The sequence below is a fragment of the Chamaea fasciata genome, unplaced genomic scaffold (genome assembly GCF_029207755.1).
Source record: "Chamaea fasciata isolate MVZ Bird 193981 ecotype frontalis unplaced genomic scaffold, bChaFas1.0.hap1 SCAF_1, whole genome shotgun sequence".
NCBI lineage: Eukaryota > Metazoa > Chordata > Aves > Passeriformes > Sylviidae > Chamaea > Chamaea fasciata.
Genome location: NW_027094086.1, coordinates 31,822,985 through 31,849,130, shown reverse-complemented (window position 1 = coordinate 31,849,130; position 26,146 = coordinate 31,822,985). Strand labels below are relative to the sequence as shown.

The following is a 26,146-nucleotide window of genomic DNA, read 5'->3' as shown; positions in this document are numbered from 1 at the left end:
TTTCAAGGGTCTCATTTCACAGGCTGCCCCAGGTCGCGCAGCCCTGGTGGGGGGTCAGTCTGACATTGCGTAGCTCCCATACGCTGTCCCCAGCACACATTTGCTGGCTGCTGCTGCTTCTCTGCTCGCTTTCGTCACGGCCTTAGCTCTGCTGTGTGAGTGACTGGACCATTCTGTGCTTAAATAATTCCAGCTATAGGCTAGCTAATGGGGAACAGATGTCTCCCTGGCACTGGCGGGAGCTTTCGGTCCTGCCGCTCCCGTAGCTTCTCACTCACTGGCAGTCGTTCAGGTAACTGCTTTGGGACAGCCTCGGCCGCCCGGAGCTCTGCCTGTGCCGCGGGGCGCGGAGGGCGAGGGAGCAGGAGAAGGGGGCGAGCGGAGGGCGGAGTAGCACTGGGGCAGCTGCCCTGCCGGCGATGGATGGAGCGGGGCCGCTGGCCCGGGCTGCCCGCCGGGGCCCGGGGACACCGCGCTGCTGGCACGGGTCGGGCTGGCCCGGGCCGAGGGCACGGCGCTGCACGGGCTCCGTGTCCTGGGACCCGGACTACAAATTCAGGTTCGCAAACTCTGTGCTTCACGCTGCGCCGTGGGGGCTCGCGGAGCTGCGTGAAACAGCGCTTCTCAAGCCAGCATGATGCTCGGGAAATGAGGGAAAAAAACAGCCACGCAGGGGGGGGAAAGAAAAAAAAAAAAAAAAAAAAAAAAAGGTAGGAAACGCCGAACAGAGGGTCTTGCACGCTGCCTCTTTGTGCTGCATCAGGCGGGGGTGTGCCTGAGTCCCCAAAGCACCCACCCTCCGGGGTGCCACCCAATGGCTGCCGTGCGCTCGGCACAGCCCCTCCCGCCCGCCTCGGCTGAGCGGGACCCGCCGGGACACTGCCCGGACCGGCTCACACAGGCTCTAACATATAAAGGCTGTCAGCAGTTCCTCTGGCCAGAGGCTTCACAACCAGCACGGTTTTGTTCTTTGGGAGGTTGTAATAAGAGACACTTTCTTCACAAAGGTTCATATCATCACATACGAGAGTGCTATATATACTGGGAGAACAATAGACTGTGTTCTTTTTTTCTTGGTATTATCCAGAGGTAAGCCGTTCGGTTCCATAAGTTTGCTTTGCATGCAGTTTTATCAATGCTCATCACATTTGGTGAACTTAAGATTTGAATGCTATTTCTAAGCTGTCCTGCTTTCATGCTGTATGTTTTCTTTTGCCTGCTGGTTTATCTCTGCCACATCGTGTCAAAACAGTCCATGCCTATGGGATAGGCATAGCCTAGGATGTCTTTTTAATTTTCAGTGGAAAACATGATGTGAGGTTTCTTGCAGTCTCCCCATTTAAGATTTACAGTGTGGTTTATGGACTGATTGGGTGTGATGGCACTGTCACTATTTCAGGAATACTACTAGCTCTGACCATGTAATCAGTGGTATAATGATACTTCACTTGGTGTGTTGTAGTAAGACCATCATCACTTAATGCAGTTATTGAAAATTGCTCAGCAACACGTGTTCTGCCTGGATTATTTTATGATTGAGCTGACAGAATGATTTTTTCTGATCACAGCCTGCTAGTTCACTTTGTCTTGCTACCCAGATGTACAGAATCACATCTTTGGTATCTTCTCTTCTACAGATTTGCTTTCTGCTGCCCTGACTTAAAGCTGAGTACCTCTGTAGCCTATCAGTCTCCTTTGGCCCCAAAATGACACTAATTGCTGCAATCAGTTGCACTCTCTTATTTTCCGTTCTCTGTGAAACAAGTGCATTAGTGTTACCCAACTCCACTGACCTATTCCTGTCAGACAATAATTTCACTGACATCAAGACAGCTTTGGCAGCTCATCTGGACTCTGCAAATATTCCCAAAGCCAGGCGGAAGCGCTACATTTCTCAGAATGACATGATTGCCATTCTTGATTATCATAATCAAGTCAGAGGCAAAGTCTTCCCACCTGCTTCCAACATGGAATATATGGTAAGTGAACTGTTTATTTCAGAGTAAAACAAACTGTAAATCAGTGATCTGATTTTCTTAAACAAATTGTAATAGTTAACTAAATAATTTTTTTATCTATTATTGCTTACCAAAATGTCTGTCCTTACGTTTTTCAAGCTGCATTAGCTTCAACAAGCAAAAGCTAAATACTAAACTCTGAACCTCTTGTCCTGTTCAATTTTCATGTCCATGTGTAGTCCCAATGAAGTAAGTGAAGTCATGAGTTAACTGCTTGTTGGCCTGAGGAATAGTATGTGATCACATGCAAACCAAAGTGTTTAAAGTGCTGATCATTAGCCCCATAGTTTTTGTAGAGTACACTGAAAGTCATCACCCTGATGTGGACAAAAATGTACCCAATGACCATTTCTAATTTATTTCACACATAATATGTACGGAAGAAATATGATAACACTGTATTTGCAAAGTAATTCATCTGATGCACTGTTTGTCTCTTCTTCATGTGTTTTACTTACAATATACGTATTGTTTGTGTGCACCTAATACCTTTATCTTTTCATCAAATACAATGCTGCTTTTTAATGTTTCTCTAGTATGTAGGATTTCAATGTGCTCAAAAGTAGCATGTGGCAGGCGCGTTTTCCCCTTATTGGAAAACACTTACAGGAAATATGTGTTCCTGCAGGTATGATAGAAGTTACACGTTCACTGTGATCTCATACTTAGCCCTACTGGATAAAGCAGTGTTTGCTACTTCATGTTTCAACTTTGCATGCACGCATAATATGGGCCTCTAATATTAAACATAGGTTGGCCAGCAGTTTTTTTTTTTTTTTTTTTTTTTTTTTTTTTTTTTTTACATTGTAATTGAGGTATTCACACTGTTTCAAAAGTTCAGGCAAGTTGTGTCAGCCCCATAATGAATGCTTATAGTCACAGAGATTCTCATATGACAGCAGACAGTTAATAGGTTTGAGAAACAGGACACCATCAGCTGGACATAAAAAGGGGATATCAGTAATAACAGCTCCTCCTTTGTAATGACTAACAATTTGGACATGTTTCTATCACAGATGTTACCTAGATCTGGATTTCATCGTATAATCTGTTCAGCACATCCCAGCAGCACCTCAGAATGCTGAGTGCTCTCAGAATATTGCAGGATGAAGACCGTAGGCTGAGTTTGAAGTCTGGTTAAGTGGAAAGGTCAGAGACAGAAAAACCAGAGTGGTCAGAAGTCAAGCTCAGTCATCATTTTCATTGCTGTGCTCTCCACTGGTGTTTCCTTTGATTCTGCATAAATAAACTTTGTTGTAATGTCTGAGGGAATGGCAACCTACCATACCCTTCCTTGGCTTGTGTGTTTTAGAAATGTGCTCCTGCAGTTTGCTTAAGTGAAGCCAGCACCCTGTCATATTCCCAAGAGTTTTGTAAGTGCAGTGTTCTTAGCCTGTTCAGTAAAAAACCCTTGTAAATAGAAAGCAAGCTTCCTGGATTAATTCTATTTTAATGAACTTTAATACGTAAACTGCCAAGATTTTTATCTATATTGGTGGATGTTCTGCTGCAGCTTTGCTGCAACACAGATACAAAATCAAGGTTGAAATCATGCTCCTTACAGCTGGCATGCTGTTCTTTTCCTTGCCTTTCTTCCTATTGCTTTTGCCAGTAGCGACCAGCCATTGAATATACCTGTGTTCTTGGCAGCATCAGCCCCATCAGCAGGCTCAAGTGCAAGGACTGAAGGCTTTCTTTTACATTTGGTTTTCCAGTCTGAAAGTACTTTGTGACTTCATGCTGCAGAATTCAGATCAGCACCTCAAGTTATGTAGGTAATGATCCAGAGTGCAACTTGAGCTTGAATCCCCAAGTGGCAGTCACTCCTCTGCCACCAATTCTCTTTTAAATATGTGTAAGTCTGTGTGTGTTCCATGTAACTACACAGCAAAAAATTCTCAGTGAGCAATATCACACATGGCATGCTCTGCCATCTGCATTGTGGTCATGGCACCATCTATGGAGCTTCTTACCTCTCTGACTACAGAAGGATTTTGGTAGGGAGGCCTTGAGCATGACATGGTGCTGTAAGTCATACCAAGACTGGAAACACCTTTATCAGTAACTAAGTTTGCTTTGTCCATTCTTTGGTGTCTGAATGATTTCAGTGTGTGGCGCAGATCTGTTGTATCTTACAGGGACATGAGGTTACTGCTCCTATATAAAAAAATATGTTATATTTCTCATGGTTATTTTTGTAAATAAGACAATGAACACATTGTCATTACCAATGAACAATGAGCACTTGTACTTGAAAGAACCTTACAGTGTGTGTGTTCCCTTCCTGAATACTATGGAAAAGTGCTGGGGTAGTGAAGAAAATGGCCTATCCCATTTTCCCTAACAATGACTAAAACGGATGTCACATGTTTGAGAGCTGGAATTGCTTACAGATGCAGTGGATTGTGGAAATCTTTTGTAAGTGTGTTGAAATAGAGAAAAACTAAGCAGCTTTGAAGCTCTAGAAAAAGGTATTTTTTCATCTTTTCTCTGTTCACTGTCACAGTAAATTGTGTTTTTTTTTTTTTTCCTAATTCTGTTAGGAGCTGTTTTTCTCATTAATTATTGTATCACATTCTCACTTCTGTGCAGTTCCATTTGCTTTTATTTCCACCTCCCTGGTGGAAATAAAACCCCTACAGAGTTTGGCTGCATGGTTTGGTTCTTGTGATTCCGGTTCTCCACACCCAAGCTTTTTTAGGGCTTTTCTACTTGACACATTCTGTTCCTCTCCCTGATACAGTCTGATTCTCACATGTTCAGTGCAGTTAGAGATAATTTACACTCCTTAAGTGTTATTCTCTCTGCTCTTATTGTCTAGAAGGTTTATGTACTGTAGGACTTTGGATGAGAGGTCTGGAAGAACAGCTTTGAATGCACATGGGTTAGGCAGGGGAAGAAGTTCAGATAAATAGAACTGGGAAGTTTTTAAATTCTCTTTGGGAGAGGTGGGTCTGAGTGCTGTCCCAGCCTGTTGTTGTACGCAGCCTCCCATGAAAGCAGACTGCTGGGGAGTCAGACATGGTGGGAAGCATTGTATCAGTCCCCAGTGATAGAAACTGATGTGTCTTATGCCAGTTTCACTTTGTTAAGTCTTTCTGTTGGTTCATTGGTACCCAGTGTGTTAGACTTTAAAGTAGTCCTCCTTTTGGTTCTGGTTCTGGAGTTGCTGATGCCTTCAACTGGAAGATTTTCTACAGGTACAAATCTAGTCAGTGTGTATGTGAAGGAAAATGAAAGAAAACAAGAACCTCCAGGCCTATAATGCAGAATTAATCAGTCCTTATTTTAATTTGGGCTTTCTTCTTCCTTATTCTAAGGAAGTGTTTGCTTGTGCTTCAAAAGCTGAGGGCATACCTGCAGAAAGAAAGATGACACCATCTTTTGGCCTGACAGAGGGTGAAAATCGTCTACTTGTCTTTGCATATTTTTTGTGGAGAAAGCAGAAAGATTCCATAAAACTTATGATTCAGAAAAAGTGAGGTGTAGAGTTGCCAGCAGCTGTCTAGTGTGAAGAGTATGTACATCTGTAGATCCAAGTGGAAGCATGTGAACAAAGAAATCCCTTTTTCTGAATGCTAATTCTGTACTACAGAGACCTGTGTTGCCTTTCTGGAACATCTCAGATACTTGGTAGGCCAGTAAATATTTGTGAGATGTTGCCAACTGAAATTTGAGTCTCATAAAATGTCTTTTAGTGTGCATGGGTACTGTCTTTAGGCTTCTAAAACATTCATTCATGAAATATCTGTTCCTATGAGGATCAGAAATCATTTTTACCTTTCCTACAGTCATTCCCACTTGAGGCCAGTTTCTTCAAAGTCTGTATGGTCTTTGTTGAATCCCACATCACTGTGTTTGTGCGAAAGCTGGTCGAGCAGGTACTTACATGCAGACATGGTCTTTACAGCTTTCCATGCAGATGGCAGTAACTGATATAAGTGGGCCTCGATGAGCACTCAACACCATCCTCCATGGCATTCCCATGCAAAATGGGAAAATCTGGGTTTTTTAAGATTTCTTTAAGGTGATCTGAATAACTTGTTGAAGAGCCATAGCAAAAGACAAGCCTTGAGTAGTTTTACTGCTGGCTCTGCAAGGATGAGTCCTGAGCCCAGTATGGATCAACATAGTTATTAGTGGACTGGCAATAGCATGTCTGAAGTATAATAGAGTGGGCAGGATTGCATACTCAAAAACATGTTTGTGGAATGCTGTCTGAAGATTTTTAAGTGCAAAAAGTGCTCTAGATAAACTTGAGCCTGCTAATGTCCCAAAGATGTTCAGACACAGTTTCCGTTCTTTTTTGGTCAGTGATATGTAACTGCACATTTATTTTAGTTGGGAAAATCTGCCCCTGGTTGAACTTTGTCACTTTGACTCACTTTGTAGAACTCAAGGAGTAAAAGATTTCTAGACTAGCCTGAAATGAGTTAGTTTAGCTACCCAGGAGTTATTTCATGTTTCTCGTGAGCTGATGGCAGAGCAACTGGAAGACAATGGATAATTTCAGCATATTAATTTCTAGTTAATCCACATAAAAAACCATAATAGACTAAACAAAGAAAACGACCTATTGTTGTAGAAGAAAAGTAATTGTATTCCAAAAGAAGCTTCTGTAGTCCTGTGAAGGAGTCCATATATGTCATGCTGGAAATATGTGCACTCTGTGTGGCCCAGGAATGACTCTCTTTGCTGAGGCAATGTAATTGGATACTTCCTGTCCCAGAAGATTTGCAGGTAACTTCCAAAGTCAGGTCAGAGACGCAAGGTATACCCCAGTTAGTGCTCGCAAATGCAAATAACTGCCTGGTTATTTCACTTCTAAGTTTGAAAGTCTTGATAAAACTATTTTGCTGTCAAGGTGATCTTAAAAATATTCTGTGAATATGCAGTAAGTGATAGGAAAGACAAAGTCAAAAAGCCCCAGCAAACCTACTTCAAGTTTTCCGAAGTTCCTTTTGTATGGACATGAAAAAAGTGAGTTAGGTTTTCTCTCCAATTCAATAGCATTTCTGATAATAAACTTCTCAACCTGTTTACTTACTTTTTGTTTTCTTTTTTTTTTTACTGTTTTCAGTGTGTTTTTTTATAGACCATTCTAAATCTTTTAAGGACATTTTGTTCTTGAGTAATTTGCCCTGGCTTATTTACATGGTCCCACTGAAATCATACATGTCTGTGAGTAAGGATTGCAGGGCTAGTTCCTTCATGATTTATGTCCAACGAGTTGGATAGAGTCTCTTAATTCATGTACTTTATCCCTGGCGTGTTGCAGGACTTCCTTCTGCATTACATACATATGGTTTGCATCTTGTCTGCTCTTGAACACATATAGTGATGCTGTCTTGGTCACATCTCTTGGCAAATACTTTACCTTAGGAATAGAAATTATTTCCAAATGTCTAACATAAATATTTCCCTCTAAACCTCAAATAATTAATCTTTATATGAATTTTTAAACTGCCAGTAGAATTTCTATACTTTTTCATTTCAAAATTTACCCTTTACACATTTACTGACAGTTTTCTTGACATTAGGATGCAAATTATCTTTCCTTAATTTGCATGAGCATGTCATAACAATACTTCTGCATATTGGATCAAATTACAGTTGCATTTCATTTACAGTTCCTTTGTTAAATTAGTGAACAAGTCCCTTAGATGTTAAAGAAGATTAGGCCCATCATTTTAACTGTGCATGTCTGAAGACCCAAGTGCCATAATGCAATGAAGAATTTACTGTAGAAGTTACGGGCAGCCAACTTCGCCCATTCAGTAGCCTTGTTCCCTTAAATCCTGTATACATGGTAAAGTTTGAAATAAAGTAACCAGATGATGAGTCAGGGTGCAAAGTTCTGCTTTTCATCATGCCAGAGCACAAAATAAACGTAGGTATAGTCTACCCCAATCTTCTGGTAGATGAGAACTCAAGATGTTTGGAGGTTCCTCAGTGTGGGCCTCCTATCTCAGTCGGCCATGACTTTTAGCTTGCTCTATGCTGGGAATTCAGAAGTGAGGTAAGAACAAATGAGAAGGGTTATAATGGTGGAATGTGTTCACTGGTTCCAATTTCTGCCTCCTACCCCTTGTTTTTCTGTTTAGCCAATTGAGTGTGTCCCTTCTGCCTAATGCCATAACCCAGCACCAGGAGTGTCTGAAGATCATGGGCAAATGAATTCCGGTATAGTCATCCTCTCAGAAAATTAGAATAATGTGGAAGGAGCTGATGCGGTTCACATGGTTACAGTTGATGCCATCTGTCTGCATCACAGCATGCAGAGGAAGCAATTGTTTCACAGCATACTCAGCCTTTTTCTGCAGTGGAGGCACAACATCGCAACTGACAGTGAGCTGAGAGAAAGCAGGAGTAAATGAGGCTTACTTTCTGCTGATTTTGGCATAATAGAGTTACCTAGCTCTCTTTTGCCTCACAGGTGAATTTATCATCACTTACATATTTCCTATTGCACCGCTGTCAATAATGCAGCACTGCACTTCTTAGCTATCACTGATATGTAGGGTGTTGCCCTTTTTTCCAGCAGTTTCATTGACAGGAAGCTAGGAAAGCCTGCTCAGTCTCAGTAACTGGTGTTCATCTAAGGTCAACTCCAAGTGGATGTTACTGATAAGAAGTACAAATGCCGTCTGTTACGTTCAGAGTGAATGATAGAAGACCTGTTCAAGAGTTGAATGGAAAAGACCCTTCCTGGAAAGCACTCCTTGAAAAATCTGAAAAACTTCCCCAAAAATGCTGTTGTTGATGAATTTTGTGGAAAAGAATTACTGTGTTAAACTTGCTTTGGTACTAGAGCTCTGTTCCAACGTTTTATGCATAACAGTTTTAAAACATCCATCTTGATTGTGTTTTAGAAAAGAATATTTACATTATTTAAATTTAGTATTAGGAGAAAGCCTTCTAGGAGTTTAAACAAACAAAAAACAACTTAGTAAAGTCTCAGATAGAAAAGCAGCCTGCCCAGAGGCCTTGGAATTAGACATTCCTTTATTATTAAATATGGCACCTCTTGAACTTCTTGGCTATAAACAGAGACAGGGCATTTTTCACAAGAATCTTGGTCCAAAGTACATAGTACTTTGTTTCATACATGAATGGAGATGATAGTAACCTTAAACTTCTCAACATTTTTGTCCTTTTCTATACTTGAAAAGATAAATAGTCTGTCACAGGTCTGTGAAAATGTGTATCCTAGAGGCAGCAGAAGATGGAAGCCTCAGGATAGCCCCTTGCTTATTTTCTGTGCACAGAATCCTGTCTTCAGCTCACGTGTTTCCATGTATGAATGCATTGCAGGTGCCCTGGGATGGGGTTTGAGGTCTATGTTAATGAAAGTGAGAATGAACTGTTTTTGCACATCTTCCTATCTGTCAGTGACATCTGTTTATCTGTAGCAAGAGAAAGAATCTTAAATTGAGCATTCTTCTTCTGAGAATAAAGAACTTTTGTTCTTATTTATTTATTATTCTGCAGAAAGAAGGAGCTTCTATGTGTTTTATGTCATGCTGCCACATCTTTCTGCTAGAGCTACTTAGCAAATAGTATGTATTTTCTTTGAAAACTTCTAAAGAAATTAAGAACATCTTTTCTTTTGATGGAAAGCTTCAGTGGTTAGTAACAAAGAAGAGCAAAATGTAGATTTTTTTCTATATATAAGGAATGAAATACCACAAAACAAATACATTCACATTTTGTGTTTCTAAGAAAATACAATTTGTTCTGATCATATTTAAAATGATAGAGGTCAGATACGCTCCTTTTCACACTTCTGACCAATTGTCAGGGTGACATGGAGCTAGAGTTTGGTCCTTTTTGTTACCACTTCTAAGATAAGCTGTTGCCAATTAAAACATGTCTTATAGTAGGTTAGAAAAGCACTGAATATTTCAAGATATATAGCTGTGATATTTAACTTTTCCAAAAGCTAAACAAATAGTAGCATATCAGAGAAGCTTATTGTTATTAAATCTGACAGCATACCAATTTTCTTTATTTCTTGTTGTCTAAAAGCCTGATGCCAAACATGAAAGGAAGTACAGACAACCTTTAGAAGAAAAAAATTGACTACTAATGGTGGCAAAGGTTCAAATGATAGCACTTTGTGTTTGCACTACATAGACATCCAGGAATATAAACTCCTAAGTAAAACACAGACTTGAATTTTCATAAGAAAAGTATTTCTGGCAATGAGGTTTCTTGGGAGTATGTCTGGTGATGCCTGGATTAAGCCAGACCTTCTAATACTGAGCTCTTCAGAAGTGTGACTCACATGTTTGGAGGTTTGGATATATGAGAGTAAATTTACTATGAAACATTGCACAGTTTTACTTTGAGTTGCAGTGGGTTGTTGGACAAGCAGCTTGATGTATTCATCCTCCGTTTATTTACAAAAGAATGACATACAGAACTGTGAATCCCATTAAGGTATTTTTCTCTAGAGCTAGACTGGCAATTTTCTGTGTAAACTTTCTAATTATTACCTACTGCATGTGAGAAAGTACCTGCATGTGTGGTAGGCACCAATTACAATTTACACACAGAAATTTCTCACAGGTGGCTGTTGAGATTAAATATATATATATATATATATTCTTAAAGAGAGAGAATGTCTAGAGTCCAAATGATTTCAGAGCCTAAATAAATATATAAAGTTTGCCATATCTCCTTGTAAGTTCCAATGAGCTCATATGTTTTCATCACACAGTATGTAGTGAAAAAAATGGGAGCAAAAAGACGAGGCTCTTTCAGTCATTCTGCTGTAAAAACATGCAGGCAGAAGGGCTGTTGGGTTGTTTTATTAAGCTTTCTGCCAGATTTGGGGCAGTGGACGTGGTGGGGGGTCCTACAGAAAGTTTCTAAACCTGAAAATGCTATAGGTCCAACTACATGAAAGGGAAGGGGAGAAAAGGACTCCTGTGTGCCCTGCAGGCTACTGTGGGATTTGAGACAGGCACTGCACACGCGGTGGTGTGAGCGGAGCAAGGCTGGGTGACCCGTGAGGACGAGACCTGTGTGTTGGAGGGTAGCAGCCTACATCTGCTAATCCGCTCTGGGACTTGCACGAGCAGCTGTGGAATGCAGCTGCACAGATGGACTGGACATGTTGGATTTCATCCCTTGGCTTCACAGTGTTTTTATCGGAGGAAAAAATTGCTTGAGTCAAGGTTTTCTTCTTTCTCACTTGCTGCCATTCTGGAAGTAAAAGCTTTTCATCTTCAGCTAGGCAAAGAAAGAGAAGCAGGGACCTACTGGAGAGTAAAATAATATGTTTGACGTGGAAAGGCTCATTTTTTAACTGGTCATTGCTGAAAGAAGGTCATACTGGCCATATTTCTGAGAAGCCTAAGAATTGCTGTAGATTTGTTTGTGTGAAACAATCAGAATATCACAAATATGAATCCACAGTAAACATATAAATGAAAAATAAGATGCCAAGACTGGAAAACAAATTATCACTTTTTATTGCTTCAAAATGGAGCTGTGTTGCCATCCAACTCTCTTCAAATTGGGTATCCCAGTATTTCATTTGCCATCTCTTCATGTAACTGCACTTGTGAAAAGAAGCTGTTGCAGAAGGGAGTGGTTAAAACAGTGAACTTCACCTGTTTGTACTGGACTTGTGTTCACATCTCTAGCCTGTGTTTGTCACTTCAGCTGTACAGTTGGTGGCAGCCAGCTGCAGGTCTGGTCACACCACAGCTGTCCTGCTATTATGGGCAGCAGCCCTGACTCAGGGAATTCCCAGAAAGGTAATGAGTGACCAGGGTGTGTATGTTTTGCTTAAGGTACTTTTTTAACCATTGAGAAATATGCATAGTAGTAGCTTAGCTGATATGTCATTACAAAAAAACAAACCTGCAACAAACAGACCAAACACAAACAGTGAGGTACTGAGGGATGCTGCTGGTATTTAGTACCCAGAGCAATGCACAGCTGAGGTTCTCTTGTGCTCTTTTGCAAGTTAGAAAAGCTTCCCTGTTACTGTCAATAAAAATGAGCTGGGAAAGATTAAAGATCATGATGGCAAAAGAAGAATGAAAACACAGGTTTGGATTGCTTGAGTGTTTTACAATGATCATTAGCACAGTCCTTAGGCTACCAGGTAAAAAACCCATATCTTTATGGACTCCACAATTAGCTCACATCTTCTATCTCATAATCTGTCTGCTGGCGCTGTCAGGGAAGGAGCACTCCTACTTAACCAGATCTTTTTTCATATTTTCTTTGTAACAGTGAGGGCTGTAAATGTAAGTGCTTCTAAAAACATTCAGTTTACCCACAGATTTCCACACAGAATGGGAAAATAATTAATACAGTGTATGACTCTGTATTCTGTTTTCTTTGTATTTAAATCACAAATTCTTGCTATCTGTTGCCATTAATAATAATTTCAGAGTACTTGCAGAGACGAGGTCATTGGCATTTGAGTGATTAGGTTTGTCTTCTAAGACATTTGTTGAGCAGACTGTCAAGAAAAAACTACTCCATTTAAATGATTAAGGTCTACAATTTTGCCTGCTATGAAAATGAGAACCATGTTTCTAAGTTCAAGATATAGTTAAAAATTTTCATGTACACAATTCCTCAAATTAAAACATAGGTATCAAAGTAGGAAGGGAAAAGCCAATTATTTTTCAACAAATGTTGTTAACAGGTCTTTGTAATATTGTAGTTGTTTCTTTTCTTTTTCATGATCAGAATGTTTATTCAGCTTCACCACGGTTTTAATACCTAAAAGCATAATTGTGACCAGGACCCCCTGTTCCAACCAAGCACAAAAGGACAACTTCATCCTTTTTACATGGAAATTATCTAAGAACAACTGAGAGACAGCTATAGAAACAGCTATAAAAAGGGAATGTGTGAGAGAACTGTGACCCACATTAAAAGCTTTTCCTTGGTGAAGGAAGCCCCCTTTTTGGGCTTCAAGAAATTTCATTCAACATGAAAGAAATTTTGTTTTACACTCTATTGCTTATTACACATTTTGGGGAATAAATATTTTACTTTTTGTTTACAAAGAGAAACAAACAAATCTAGGATGAGATTCTGGCTCACTGGCAAAATTCCTGCTGACTTTATTAATGCTAAGATTTTACTCCTAACTTTCAGCAAGCACATGCTGTGTGAGTGCAGTGAACACCCCAGGGCTGCCTCATGAAGTGCTCTCAGGTGTTGAATCTCCCCATGTAGAAACACTGTCCTGTCCCTTGTGTTCAGTCCTCTTGATAATTCTCAAGTGAGATGTAGTTTGGAAGTGTTGTTTTGCAGGGAACAGTACAGAGAGCACAGTCAGAGAGCTTTCTAGGAAAATAATCTTTGGCTCAAGAAAGAAAAGTAAATTGGCCAAAGGATGTTAATTTTGAGTTGTCAGTTGAAGTGTGGTGACACACTTTAACTCTATTGTGGCTCAGTTAGACCCAGCTGAGAAGTGGAGTGGTTTCCATGCTGGACAAAATCAGTGATCTGGAGTTTGGGGGGGATCTTTACACTGGATAGAAGGTGACTTCTTCCTCAACTACTCACAACCCAGCAAATGAAGGTTACCTGTCCCGGGGAGTGGATGATCATAGTTTGGCACTGGGAGTTTGCAGGATTAGCATTTCAGGATGAGTCACCTTCTTAGATCTTAACCCACTGAGAATGGAAATCTTTCTTCTTTTTCTCTTTTACAATTCTGTGTTCATGTCAGGGAGCTTTATCGGATGTATGTAATAGGAACACTGGGTTGCCCATATTTCAGAGTTTGTAATTTTGTTTATCCCTCTGTTTCTTTTAAGTTCTTTGCTAATTAGCTTGAGCTTTTTAATTTCTCCTTGTAGAGAAACTGTCCCTTTCCCTTTCAAGTTAGTTCAGTTTCTATTTTTAGGATATATTTGCATTTCTTGGTATGCTGTTTATCTATATACAAGAATGAAGCCACATAGCTTCAAAATCCAAATGTCTTTGCTCTGTTCTTTTACATGCCCAAAACAGGGGACTGAACTGCGATAAAAATTGGTACAACTGTGGACTCAGGATCAGACTTTTTTTGAAAAGGTGTATTAATGGCACAGTCTCTTGCAATAATTTGGGTCATTATGAAATAATATTTTTCACCTTCAGCCTGTATTATTTGTTTGCCTTTTTATAGAATCGTAGAATGGTTTGGGTTGAAAGGGATCTTAAAGATCATCCGGTTCCAACCCTCCTGCCATTGGCAGGAGCACCTTCCACTAGACCAAGTTGCTCAGAGCTCCATCCAGCCTGGCCTTGAACACTTCCAGGGATGGGGCATCCACGACTTCTCTGGGCAACCTCTTTTGGTGCCTCACCACCCTCGCACTAAAGAATTTCTTCCTATTATCTAATCTAAACTAAGCCTCCTTCAGCTTCAAGCCATTTCCTCCTGTTCTATCACTTGATCTCAGTTCAAAAAGTCTCGTTCCAACTACTTTGTAGGCTCACTTCAGGTGCTAAAAGACTCTATAAGATCTCTCTAATGCATTCTCTTCTTCTGGTGATCATTTAGAGCTAGTCCTAGAAGGACTGAGACCACCTATTCATCTGAAAAGATGAAGTAAATAAAATAAGGACGGCAAGGCAATCAACTTCTCCCATGAAAAACAAATGATTTACATAGCAGTAAGGGGACTCTATTGAGGCTTTTCACCAGCTTGCTACTGAAAGAACAGAAGAAATTTAAAGATGCTGCATATGCTCCCCTCCCCCTTATTCCTTAGTTATTTTCCTTCTCTTTGTTTCTAAATTTTTACATTTGCCAAAAATTTAACCTGTCCAGAGAGGGATCAAGAGTAAATAGATAATGGAAAGCAGAGTGTACTATACATGACAAACTCACAATATTTTAACTGAGTTTGAAACAACACCCCAAAACTTTACCAATCCAATGCTACAGATGATTCCTGATAACCAGAAATGAAGCTGAGGAGAAGAAAAAGTGAACTAGAAATGCCCTTGCTGTCCAAGGCAGGGGCTGTGCCTTGTTTAGAGAGTGTTAATAGTGAAAACCTAGTCCATTCTTCACATTTCTTTCAAACACCCAACATGCTATTTTGCGAGGCAGTTCAGTACACAAAAATGTGCTGGGTGGAAATCAGGATGTTGGCGCCGTTTGTGCGAATACAGTGCACATTTAGATTACTGTGGGAGTGCAGACAGGTCACTTGGGAGCAAGCACGCAAACCTCATGTTCAGCCTCCTGGCAGGAGCACTCGTGCCAGAAGCGTGATTAATCCCAGCAAAGGAGGGTGTTTATGGGGTGTCACAGTCCTGGCAGAGCAGCCCCTTATGGATGCACACCAGGCAGCTGTGTTTGGACCCACGTGCTGGATCCGAGAGCTCCTCTGCTCCCCTGGGCCTGGGCAGGCTCCAAAAGCTGGCTGTGGCTCCAGCCTCTCAGACACACTCCCCAGGCACTCTTTTATGTTTGTACCTACTCTTTAAGCCCTCGTTTTGGGCAGTACCACTGCTGTACCACAGGGATTATAAAGGGATTTTTTACACTGGCCACATGCAGCTAGTAAACTTAATGGCAGAGATACAAAGCAGAAGAAATGTTTATGCAGTTTTCTTCGCCTTAAGCCCTAAAGCATATCCTGGGTTTTGGATTTTTTATCTCTAACTCCTCCAAGAAACTACCATAATTTTTCAGAGCTGAAGTCTCTGAAAGTCTCTTCAAGCCAGTACTTTCTGGCTTGAAGAGTATTCCTTTGCAGCATGCTTCTTCTTAGGACGTCTGTCTTTTGTCCTTGTACTAGCAATTTGCTTTGACTTTGTTCTGGAAAATTTTCTGAACAGGTGTAAAATAAATCTTCTCTTCTTTAAGCACCACCCATTTTACCACCCCTAAGGTAGTTCCACTTGAGTGGAAGATGATTTGTGTTGAGGAGTCTTACTGGTCTCTATTGTGGTTCTTCACCTTTGATGGAGGAGGTACCTTTTCCACTCTGTATTCGCAAAAGCTTGGTTCAATGGTCTAGCAATTTCATAACATTTACTAAATTTTGTTCTTCTCACTAAGAGAAATTTCACAAAGTACTAGAGTTAGGACATGATTTATTGTCCTGGTCAATGATTAGTCTTTTCACTCTTCAGATTTGTGAAATTAAAACTGAATTCAGTGTTAGAAATCATTAGATCGTAGTACAAAAAATATTTGTGATGTGGGCCACTTTATCCTTTGACAAGTTTATTTCTGACTTTGCCTCTTATTTCATGCCTCAGAGAGCACACTCTTTATTTCACAGTCACTCAAGAGTTATTGGTTTGTGTTTGTGTTCATAAAGCACTGATGGTCTACATAAGCAATTTTACCACATTCTGTTCTGCCTTTCTACTTGCAATTCACTACAACTATTCTACACCTAAACACTCAGGGTGGTCCAAATATACATGTAATTCCAGAATCTTCAGCCTACTTGGGTATCCCTTAAACAGTAAGTTATACTAGGATTTGTGCGCACTTGTAATGTAACAGTGCATTCTTTATCAGGAGGTCCAGTGGTGCAGTAGGTTCTGCTGCCAATATCTCCATTATTTCTGAGACAAACCTGTTTTTCTATGGAGAAAACAGCAGAGTTACAAATCAGGCATGTAATTGAGCAGGCAAAGCATATAAAGGAGACAGTGTTTAAGTTCACTTGTCATGTTCCAAACATTGGGGAACTTAAGAAGTCAAATTGTCTGTTCTTACAGAGCGGTTATCTTTTTATATCAGGCAGTGAGCGGTGCCAGTTCCTGTGCAGAAGAAAGTAGTGAAATCCATACTGCACCTGGAAACTACCCATAGTCTTTGCGTTTTTGGAATCCGTTTCTTGACCTTGTGACCTCAAATACGGAGAGCTGCCGCACACATTGTCCCTGGCTATAGATATTCCTGAGGTCCTATTTCAAATGTGTTGGGGTTTTGTGGGGTATGTAATACCTGTGCTGAATTGTTCTTTGCTGTGTTCCTCTCCTTCACTTTCTATCTGAGTCCCAGCCAACATTTCACTCCTCTCCACACATGGATCTCATCAACACAGAAGGGAAAATGATAGGAGAATGCCTAGTTGGTGAAGGGCTTTTCCAGAAAAAAAGGGAGAGATTGGAATACCTGGCTTCCTCAAATGATGTGGGCAGAAATTCTGTTCAGCAATAGAGCAAATCCCGCTGGATTCTGTACATGCTGCTCCACAGTTCTCTTCTTATTTCCAGATCGGATGTGTTATGATAGCATATTTGTGGGTTAAGGTACTTGCTTCTTTTGTTCTAGCACTATGATCATTATTTGTTTTTTTCTATTCTACTCCTAACAATACTTTATTTTGTCAGGTTTGGGATGAAACTCTTGCCAAATCTGCTGAGGCTTGGGCTGCTACATGCATTTGGGACCATGGACCTTCCTATCTTTTGAGATTTTTGGGCCAGAACCTGTCTGTAAGAACTGGAAGGTAAGAGGATACCCTACAAAACAATTATTTTGTCAGCCTTTGAACAACCTTTGAGATCCAGATATTGGACTGATGCAAGTGTCATCCAGTATTATATGTTTTGTATCTGTCAGTGTTCATTTGGCTTAAGAATATTATTGCTGAATACTCTGCCCCTAGTGATGTGAGGAGAAATCTAAAATGACATGTTTTTCTTTCTGTATTTTCAACAAACCCAGGTATCGATCTATTCTCCAGCTGGTAAAGCCATGGTATGATGAGGTGAAGGATTATGCTTTCCCTTATCCTCAAGACTGCAACCCTAGGTGCCCGATGCGATGTTATGGACCCATGTGCACCCATTACACACAGGTTATATAAATTATTTTCCTCTATTCAAAATCTCATGTCCAAAGCTGGACTTTCCAATGATGCATTTATACTCCTCTCTCTCTAATAAATGCATGTGTATATCTATATGTACATGGATATTCCTTTTCAATTTGGACTTCACCAATAATAAATATTTATTCAGATGGTTTGGGCCACTTCCAATCGTATGGGCTGCGCAATCCACACGTGCCACAATATGAACGTCTGGGGATCTGTTTGGCGGCGAGCTGTTTACTTGGTATGCAACTATGCCCCAAAGTGAGTCGCTCTCTTTTATTTTTCTTTATTTTTATCCTTTGTGCATGTTTTGGTCCTCTCATAGGACTGCTTACTCCTTTTTCTGCAGCATGACCTCTTTTTGTGCTTTTTTCTGTGGGCTGCTCCTTTGTTCAGGCTTTCCATCTGAACATACAGAAATGTATGACTGGTATACAAGGAAGAAAAGCAGTCAACTTGAGTGTGTGGAACAAAACAAAAAACTTGTTTTCTTTTATTGCTGTTATTATTATTACTATTTCTTCCTTCTTTTGCTCACTTCACTTTACTGTGAATTCCTTATGTCTTCACTCTTTTGTACTTAGGTGTGGTGAGCTAGAATTCCTCAGGTAAGCAATCCCACTGTAGATCAGGCTCTTGATTTACTGACAGGTAGGCCTATATAAACCTTAAAAAATTCAGTATGGCCAAAAATACCTGGATTGGGTTAATCCAAGCACAGGTACAGGCTGGATAGAGAATAAATTGATAACAGCTCTGAGGAGAAGGACTTGTGGGTGTTTGTAGATGAAAAGCTCAATTTGACTTATCAGGGCACGCTTGCAGCTCAGAAAGCCAAACATATCCTGGGCTGCATCAAAAGAGATGCACCCAGCACGTGATTCTTCTCCTCTGCTTTGCTCTCCACCTGGAGAACTGCATCCGGTTCTGTGGTCCTTAGCACAAGAAAGGACATGGACCTGTTAGAGCAGGTCCAGAGGAGAGCCACTAAATTGATCAGGGCTAGAATACCTCTCTTAGGAAGGCAGGCTGAGAGAGTTGGGGCTCTTTGGCCTGGAAAAGAGAAGGCTCAAGAGAGACTTTGAATCAACCTACCCGTACCTAAAGGGGTCTTACAAGAAAGCTGGAGAGCAACTTTTCACAAGGGCATGTAGTGATAGGACAAAAGGGAATGGCTTTAGCTTAAGGTGGGTAGGTTTAGAATCGACATTAGGAAGTTCTTTGCTGTGCAGGTGGTGAGACACTGGAACAGTCCACCCACAGAGGTTGTGGACTCCTGGAGGTATTCAAGACCAAATAGGATGGGGTTCTGATCAGCCTTGTCAAGTGAGAAGTTCCCTGCCTGTGGCAATGGGGTTGGAACTAGGTTGTCCTTAAGATTCCTTCCTACCCAAACCATTCTGTGATTCATTCTATGATACATGTCGTTACCTTTGCTTATGACCATGCCACATAATCCAAAGCATTGCTTCTACATAAAGTCCATCAGTCTAACCTCCATGTATACAAGTCTATTGCCTTCCTTATCAGGGTCTGTCAAGACACAGTCCATAGACACCCATAGTTGGCCCTATATCCCATAACTTCTAGAGGTCCATGTTAGGCTGAAGTGCAGAAATTAATTTTCTGCCAGCATTTCCTAGACATCATCCCAAGCTCACATTTGGCTGCAGAGTGAATCAGCATAGTGTGGCTCTGGGAGAGCCTCAATTTGCGGTCTGGTTTGCACCACTGTTGCAAAAGCCGCACAGACAGCGTAAGTAGCTGCTTTCTCTGACTGTGTGTTAGGCAAAGACATAGTTCTGTATAGGGGCCTGAGTATAATTCATTGGGCATGGTTTCCATAAACTCTTGGTGGCACAGGTCCATTTGTGGTAAAGAATATGCAAGAATATGTCATTAGTCTAGCTGTTACATGAGTAAAAGAATTTTTAAAGGTTTTGCAACTGAAAGAAAGATAGGATTTCGTAAAAAAATTTACTTGGGGGAAAAAACCACTTTTGGAAATCAAGGAGATTTCTCTGTCCTTTTGTCTTTAATATTTACTGGAAAAGGATGGTAGAGAAATGAATGTGAGGGAGCAAAGATTAAGCAGGAAAATCTGTATCTGACTTATAGCTCCACAACATGGATAATATGAAATCATAGTTTCTAAGAGAATTTTTTAATGGATCTTAATTTGAAAAAAAAAGTTTAAAATTATAAACTTCCTGGAATTCTTATTTTGATATATCAGAATAAAATGGATTTATGAATTAGGCATTTTTGGAAACTGATTTAGTGTTTGTGTATCAGTTAGCAATAAATTAATGATATTTTATATTTTCTGAGTCTAAAAGTCCCTCAAGCTTCTCGAACAGCAAACCAAAGCCTGAAGTTGCAAGCTCTTTCTCCGTGTGAGATTTTGATTAGACCTTTAGTCACCGGAACTGGGATCATGATTTTCACATCTACTTCTTGTAGGGTCACAAAAATTATACTGGGTGGTCTTCCCTGGATTAAGTTTGTATTTCTAGATTTAATTGAGTTAAGGACTCTGGGCTTAGAGTCTTTGGGCACACATGCAGAGGTCTCTTTGTCCCTCAGTAAAGTCTGTGTCCTTCTGAGTAACCAGCACATGAGAAACTCCTCTAAAGAGGAAGGAAGTGTATTTTGCCGCCCCAATCTGAGTTATTAAGGTGTGAATTTGGCAAAGATTTAGGATTTAGAACTCCAGTAATTTTCACTGATGCCATGCTGTAACACTGGAAAATATTTATGCTTCTGACGTGAGTGAAAACCTCTAAAGTTAAGGAGGATAATTGCAGTTTAGAAAGGCCCCAGATTATCGAGCAGTCTCACACAAATCCACCATGTGTTGCATAGAAAATGAAGCAGAAAGCAGTTTTCAGCAAATTCTGAATATCCTTATCTGTTATCAGGTTAAATTTATTTCTTTAGCACTTAGTCTGCTGTACCCATTTGGAAGAGAAGTAGGAATGAGCAAATTATTTGAGATTCCTACTTTCTTCCAAGGCACAGCCCAGACCAGGGTTTTTGATCCAGTGTTACTGGCTGGGAGGTGGGGGCTGACACAATGTTTCATAAATAATTGCATTACTCACTGCTATTCCACGTCACATGCAAACTAAAGGAAAGTTGTCTGTTCTGTAAGACATAACATTTAAATAAAAATCTAATTTTAACTTTCTGCCTACATCATGAGTGTTACATGATTCTCTAAAAGTCTGTGGTTTATATAAACCCCTAAAAGTCTGAATGTGTTTTTCAGATGTTCCTACGTGTTTCAGAGTTACCTTTTTTCATATGTTCACCCTCCAAACTTTGTACCCCTTTTCCCGTAGGGTCTGTTGCACACCTCTGTTCACCAGATAGGAGCTCTCCTTCTCCTCTCATTTCCATCTGTGAAACCTCTGGAAATGCCCCAGAGTCCAGGTCCTTTTAATATCTTAGTGGTGAAAATAGTTTTTATCTTCCCTTTTCTTTAAGCATGAATTCAGCCTCAGAGCTCCACACTGTGAACCTGGGGTAGTGCAACCCAAGAGTAAGGTTTTACTCAGGTTTTTTTTCCATCTTCCAAGCACAAGCTTTTGAGATAACTGCCAGACAGAAATGTGCTCAAGGAAAACCTTGCACCAATGCTTATTTTGCTATTTTTTTTTTTTAATAATAGACCTCCAGTAAAAAATAATCTGTCATGGATCAGAGAATCAAAAATCACTTGTTTGTAGCAAAAGCAAGAAGACTGGGACTTCACCACTGAGACTAAAGGATGTGGAATGGATACTACTGGCCTGAATTCACATGGTCATTTTCCTGCTCTTTTTTGGGAATTGCTAGATCAGTGTTTATCAGTAAACTACAGAAATAAACTAATGTCATGTTTTTAGTGACAGAGCATTAATGGAATATCAAGGGTGACATTCACTTTAACCACTCAAAACAAGTATGGTTAATGATTTTTTTTTCCTTCCACTCTGAAATTATTAAGCACTCTTTTTCACTTTTTATTTTCAGGGGGAATTGGATTGGAGAAGCACCATATAAAGTAGGAGTCCCGTGTTCAGCTTGTCCTCCAAGCTATGGAGGTTCTTGTATCGACAATCTTTGTTTCCCAGGAGTAACATCAAACTACTTATACTGGTTTAAATAAGTTAAGGTTAACATTATTTTAAAGAAAACCCACAAATGAGTAATAAGAACCTTGTGTATTGGATTTTGCACATACTATATATAGAGAGATATTGTAATAATACTCTGATATTTTCTTTTTGTATGCTTTTGTATAATTAGCTTTCAAAGTACGGTATAATTTGGTTTTAACTCTTTGGGATTTAAGACTCACATTATCCCTTTTAGATGAACATTTTGTTAAAGGAGAGGAAACTCATTTTGATCTTAGTAAGTGTAGCTTCCTGAAGATTAGAATATATTAAAAGCATATCAGAAGATAAAATATTACTTTCTTTTAAAAACAGTAGCTCTAGAAAGAGAAGGGTCATTGTTTAATACTGTGCTTTAAAAATGGAGTGTGACATGCAAAGCAACAAATTGTACTCACATTCCCAATGGTTCCTCCTGTTTACACCTGTGCTATCACCTGCAATGTCAATGGGACACTGAGCAGAGGAAAACATATGTGCTAGAGAAACTGCAGGATATTACCTACCTCATGCACAGCATCAATTCATTCGTGGTGTTTCAAGAGTTCAGCTCATGGCTGCTGCTATCACATGTCTGTGTGCAGACAGGAATATTAAAGAGAATGAGGAACCACACTGACTAAGATCAAGTGGCTGTTAACTCACGTGCCTAAAGTCCTTATCTAGATGCAAAGCTACATCACTTCGAAAATACTGGTATAACAGCACAGCTTGACTCTACCTTCCTGTATTTCTGAACACAACATAGTTCTGTAATGGTGCTTTGCAGGAGTATATTTATTCTTTTACAGGAAGAAATATGTTGCTATAAAGCAATATATGTCAATACATGACATCCATAGTGATTTTTATACTGTAAGTTTACCAGTATATATGTTATCCCTCTGACTGAAATTCAGTTGAGAATCAGGAGAGATCAGACCTTAAAATAGGTAAGAAGATTTCTAAATAAAAGACATTAAGGAGCTTTAAAATCCATATAGATTTGTTGCAAAAGAATTCCAAATTTCTGAAACAATTGCCAGTGCCCATTAAAAATATATTGCACTGTTTCCTGAAAGTACCTGTGTGCATTATTAAAAAACAAGTCTGCCAAAAACTTTCTGTCAAAACCGGAATGCCTTATGGGGGTCTAATAGAGACATTAAAGCCAAAATATTATAGAGGTACTTTTCCTGAAAAACTTATTATTAAAAGGAAGAAATCAAATGCCTGCCACTGTTACTAGGTCATTGAAAGAGCCTCAGACTTTGGCTTTATGTTACAGGGCAGAATGTACTCTACTTTAAATATAAGTGTTTAGTCTGCTTGCACTGCTACATTTAGACCTCTGAAATTTATGAACTTTGAAAAGCAATACTGAGTGAGCAAGTGGAACAACAGAGGATAATTTCGCTAAAGCTACATATGTATGTATCTTTAAGTCACTAATTTGGTCTTTTTAGGGTATTGGAGACAGTCTGTCACCAGAACATGAAGTAACATGCTGGTGATATTAAAAAAAAAAAAAAAAGAAAAAAAAAAAAGAAAAAAAAAAAGAATTTGAATTCTTCACATTAGTTATTCTTTTTCTTCAGCAAGATATCTGTAACAGGCTGTATAATGTATGAAACGTAGCAGCCCCTCTCTACCTATCCATCCTCTGATCCCTCAGAGAATGTAAACAGGCTCTTCAGATATTTCTGGTTAGTGACACTTCTGTATGTGACAGGACAAGAACTAGACGGGCATATTGCCTTTACATGTGTCCATGTTGTAAAAGGATAACTCTTTGTAATATTCTACTAATTTTTATCCTAACAGGTACAATATAAACATTTTTCCTTTTGTTTTCAAAGGAGTTTGGACTTGAACAGTACTCAATAAATCAATTACTTTGGTGAGGTAAAAGCCAGTCCTGTTTTGGGAGTGAAAGACAACCTCTTTGCATTATCTATGTACACACTGAAATAAATGAGTGAGACAAAACTACTTGGTGGGTCACTAGCCCTTCAGCCAGCACAGTTTTTGACAAAGATGCAGTTGAAAAATGCATTTTTGTTCTGCATAAGAAATCTTCTATAGAGGTAAAGACAGCACAGTTAAAGCAGTGCATCTAGCCATTTTCAGTATTTTTATTTTTAAAATACAAATAGGAAGCAGAGTATAAGAAAAAGTTCAGGTTAAACCATGGAGCCTACAACAGTAGGTCTAACAATAAATGACTATGCACTTTGAAACTTGCAACTTGTATGTTGTAGGGTACACTTTCCAAACAGGACTAGACATTGTAAATTAATTTATAATTCTGTAATTCAGCTGAAATTAATATCACGGGTATATATGTTATTGTATCTGTTACTTTTTAAATTGCTACAAATACCTTGATTTTGTGGAATATTTTGTTTTCTGTGAATATAGGAAACTTTGCTTTTAACAAACAGTTATGCAGGTTTTTTTCACAACATCCCATAATGGTGCTAGGGATTAACTATTGTAATCACACTGTAATTGACAGCAGCAAAATATGATCTGGAAATAAGCTACTTCATACGAGCAGCTCCTGATAAAACCAGCCACAAGCACTCAAGCAGTAGCTAAATATTTTTCATTTAACAGAGAGGATTACAGATTATCAGATGTTTGATTGCCGCATGAAATTTCCACTTTAAAGTAGAATGCCTTTCTGTATTACCTATTTGAATTGCCCCGATTTCTATTATCATTTTGCTCTTGGGCCAGGTAATGACAATGCCAGTAAAGCTCTATTTTGTTTGCCAGTGCCAGTGCTTTCTGACTGACTACCTGACACGAAGTGCTGCTACAAAAAAAACACTGAAATAGTGCAGAAGACTTCAGATGTCTTTGGCAGCTCTAATACATGCTAAGCTTGATGAGTTCAAGGCCATGCTGAGGTAAACTACCTCCAGTTGCTATTCTGATGGCCTTGAAGTACTAATTTCTTCTCAGCAGATGGGTGTGCCTTTAAAGACAGAGAAATTAGCTCAGACTTCTGTTCTAAATATAAAACTGTAAAAGTATGCACAAGCTAAAATAAGGCAAAAATTATTTTTGGTCAAAATACTGTGAGAGGCATAAGAGTAAAACATTTTATAAAAAAATGTTATAATTATTTTTGAGTGCAGCTGTTCATAATAATATCTGCTTGTGACTTTTTGCCTCATTTAAATATCTAAGGTGATGGGTAGCAGTTAATACCTTTTGGTGCTAACCTTTGTGTTCTGGTGCTGAAGTTACAGATTATTTCTTGTGAAAATATTACCACGTACACTCCAATGTTTGTGAGATCTTTTTCAGCTAAACATATAACTTATCACTAGGTCAGACTGGCTTTCAGAGTTCCTTTTTATGGTTGTTTCAGGCTCTAACAGGAGTTTTATGTGCATTAGAGAGGAAAATGTATTCCAGTTCAAAACCAAAACAAACAGGCACATCACAACAGGCAAGTGCCTGTGGAACAAATTATGGGGAGAGTAAGACCTCTGAGAGTCATGACTTCAGATTGATGTTGCCCAAGTTTTAGTAATTTCAGATCGTCTCTCTGAAAAATAAATGACTTCAGAAAATCTGGGCTTGATCTTGCACCCTTATCTTTGTCATCTACTCTTTGAGATCAGTTTGTTTCCCTCTGAATTTGAGGTGAGTTTGATCAAGCCTCAGTGAAAACTGGAGGAGTTTTAATGTAATCTATGCAGGAATGAAAAACTGGATTCCATGAGAATTTTGTGAATAGCAAAATTAGACTTCATATGTCACCCCCTATTAATAGTGGGAGATACCATGGGGCTTTGAAAGAGGAATCTTCCCAGAGCAAAAGCACTGTGATTGCAGGGAAAGAAATATATCTGTGTCTGTATCCATATCTGTATCTGTAGGTAGGTGGGTAGGTAAGTAGATATATGGATGCCCTCTTGTGGTTGAGAATGCCAGTACTCATTACATAGGAATCCAAGAAGTTTTAGGATTTTTTGAAAACAAATGCAAATCTGAAGTTTTCAGCCTTGATTTTAGAGACACATGACTTTTTCTGTTTCCTTGGAGAAAAGAGGGGCAGTGCACAACTCTTCCATTGCTTAATTTTACATGATTTTTAAGTACAGAACTCAATTGCAGTTTTATTTGCTGGTGACTGCCTAACATGCAG

General features: G+C 39.5%; 1 protein-coding gene across 1 annotated transcript; it reads left to right on the top strand.

Moving 5' to 3' along the window:
* Positions 1-964: 964 nt before the first annotated feature.
* On the top strand, positions 965-24,775 carry PI15 (peptidase inhibitor 15). The gene is made up of 6 exons (XM_066204964.1): positions 965-1,089; positions 1,638-1,979; positions 17,352-17,470; positions 17,689-17,821; positions 17,985-18,100; positions 21,857-24,775. The coding sequence occupies exons 2-6, from the start codon at positions 1,707-1,709 to the stop codon at positions 21,990-21,992; spliced, it is 777 nt and encodes a 258-aa protein (XP_066061061.1). The 5' UTR covers positions 965-1,089; positions 1,638-1,706; the 3' UTR covers positions 21,993-24,775.
* The last annotated feature ends 1,371 nt before the right edge of the window (positions 24,776-26,146 follow it).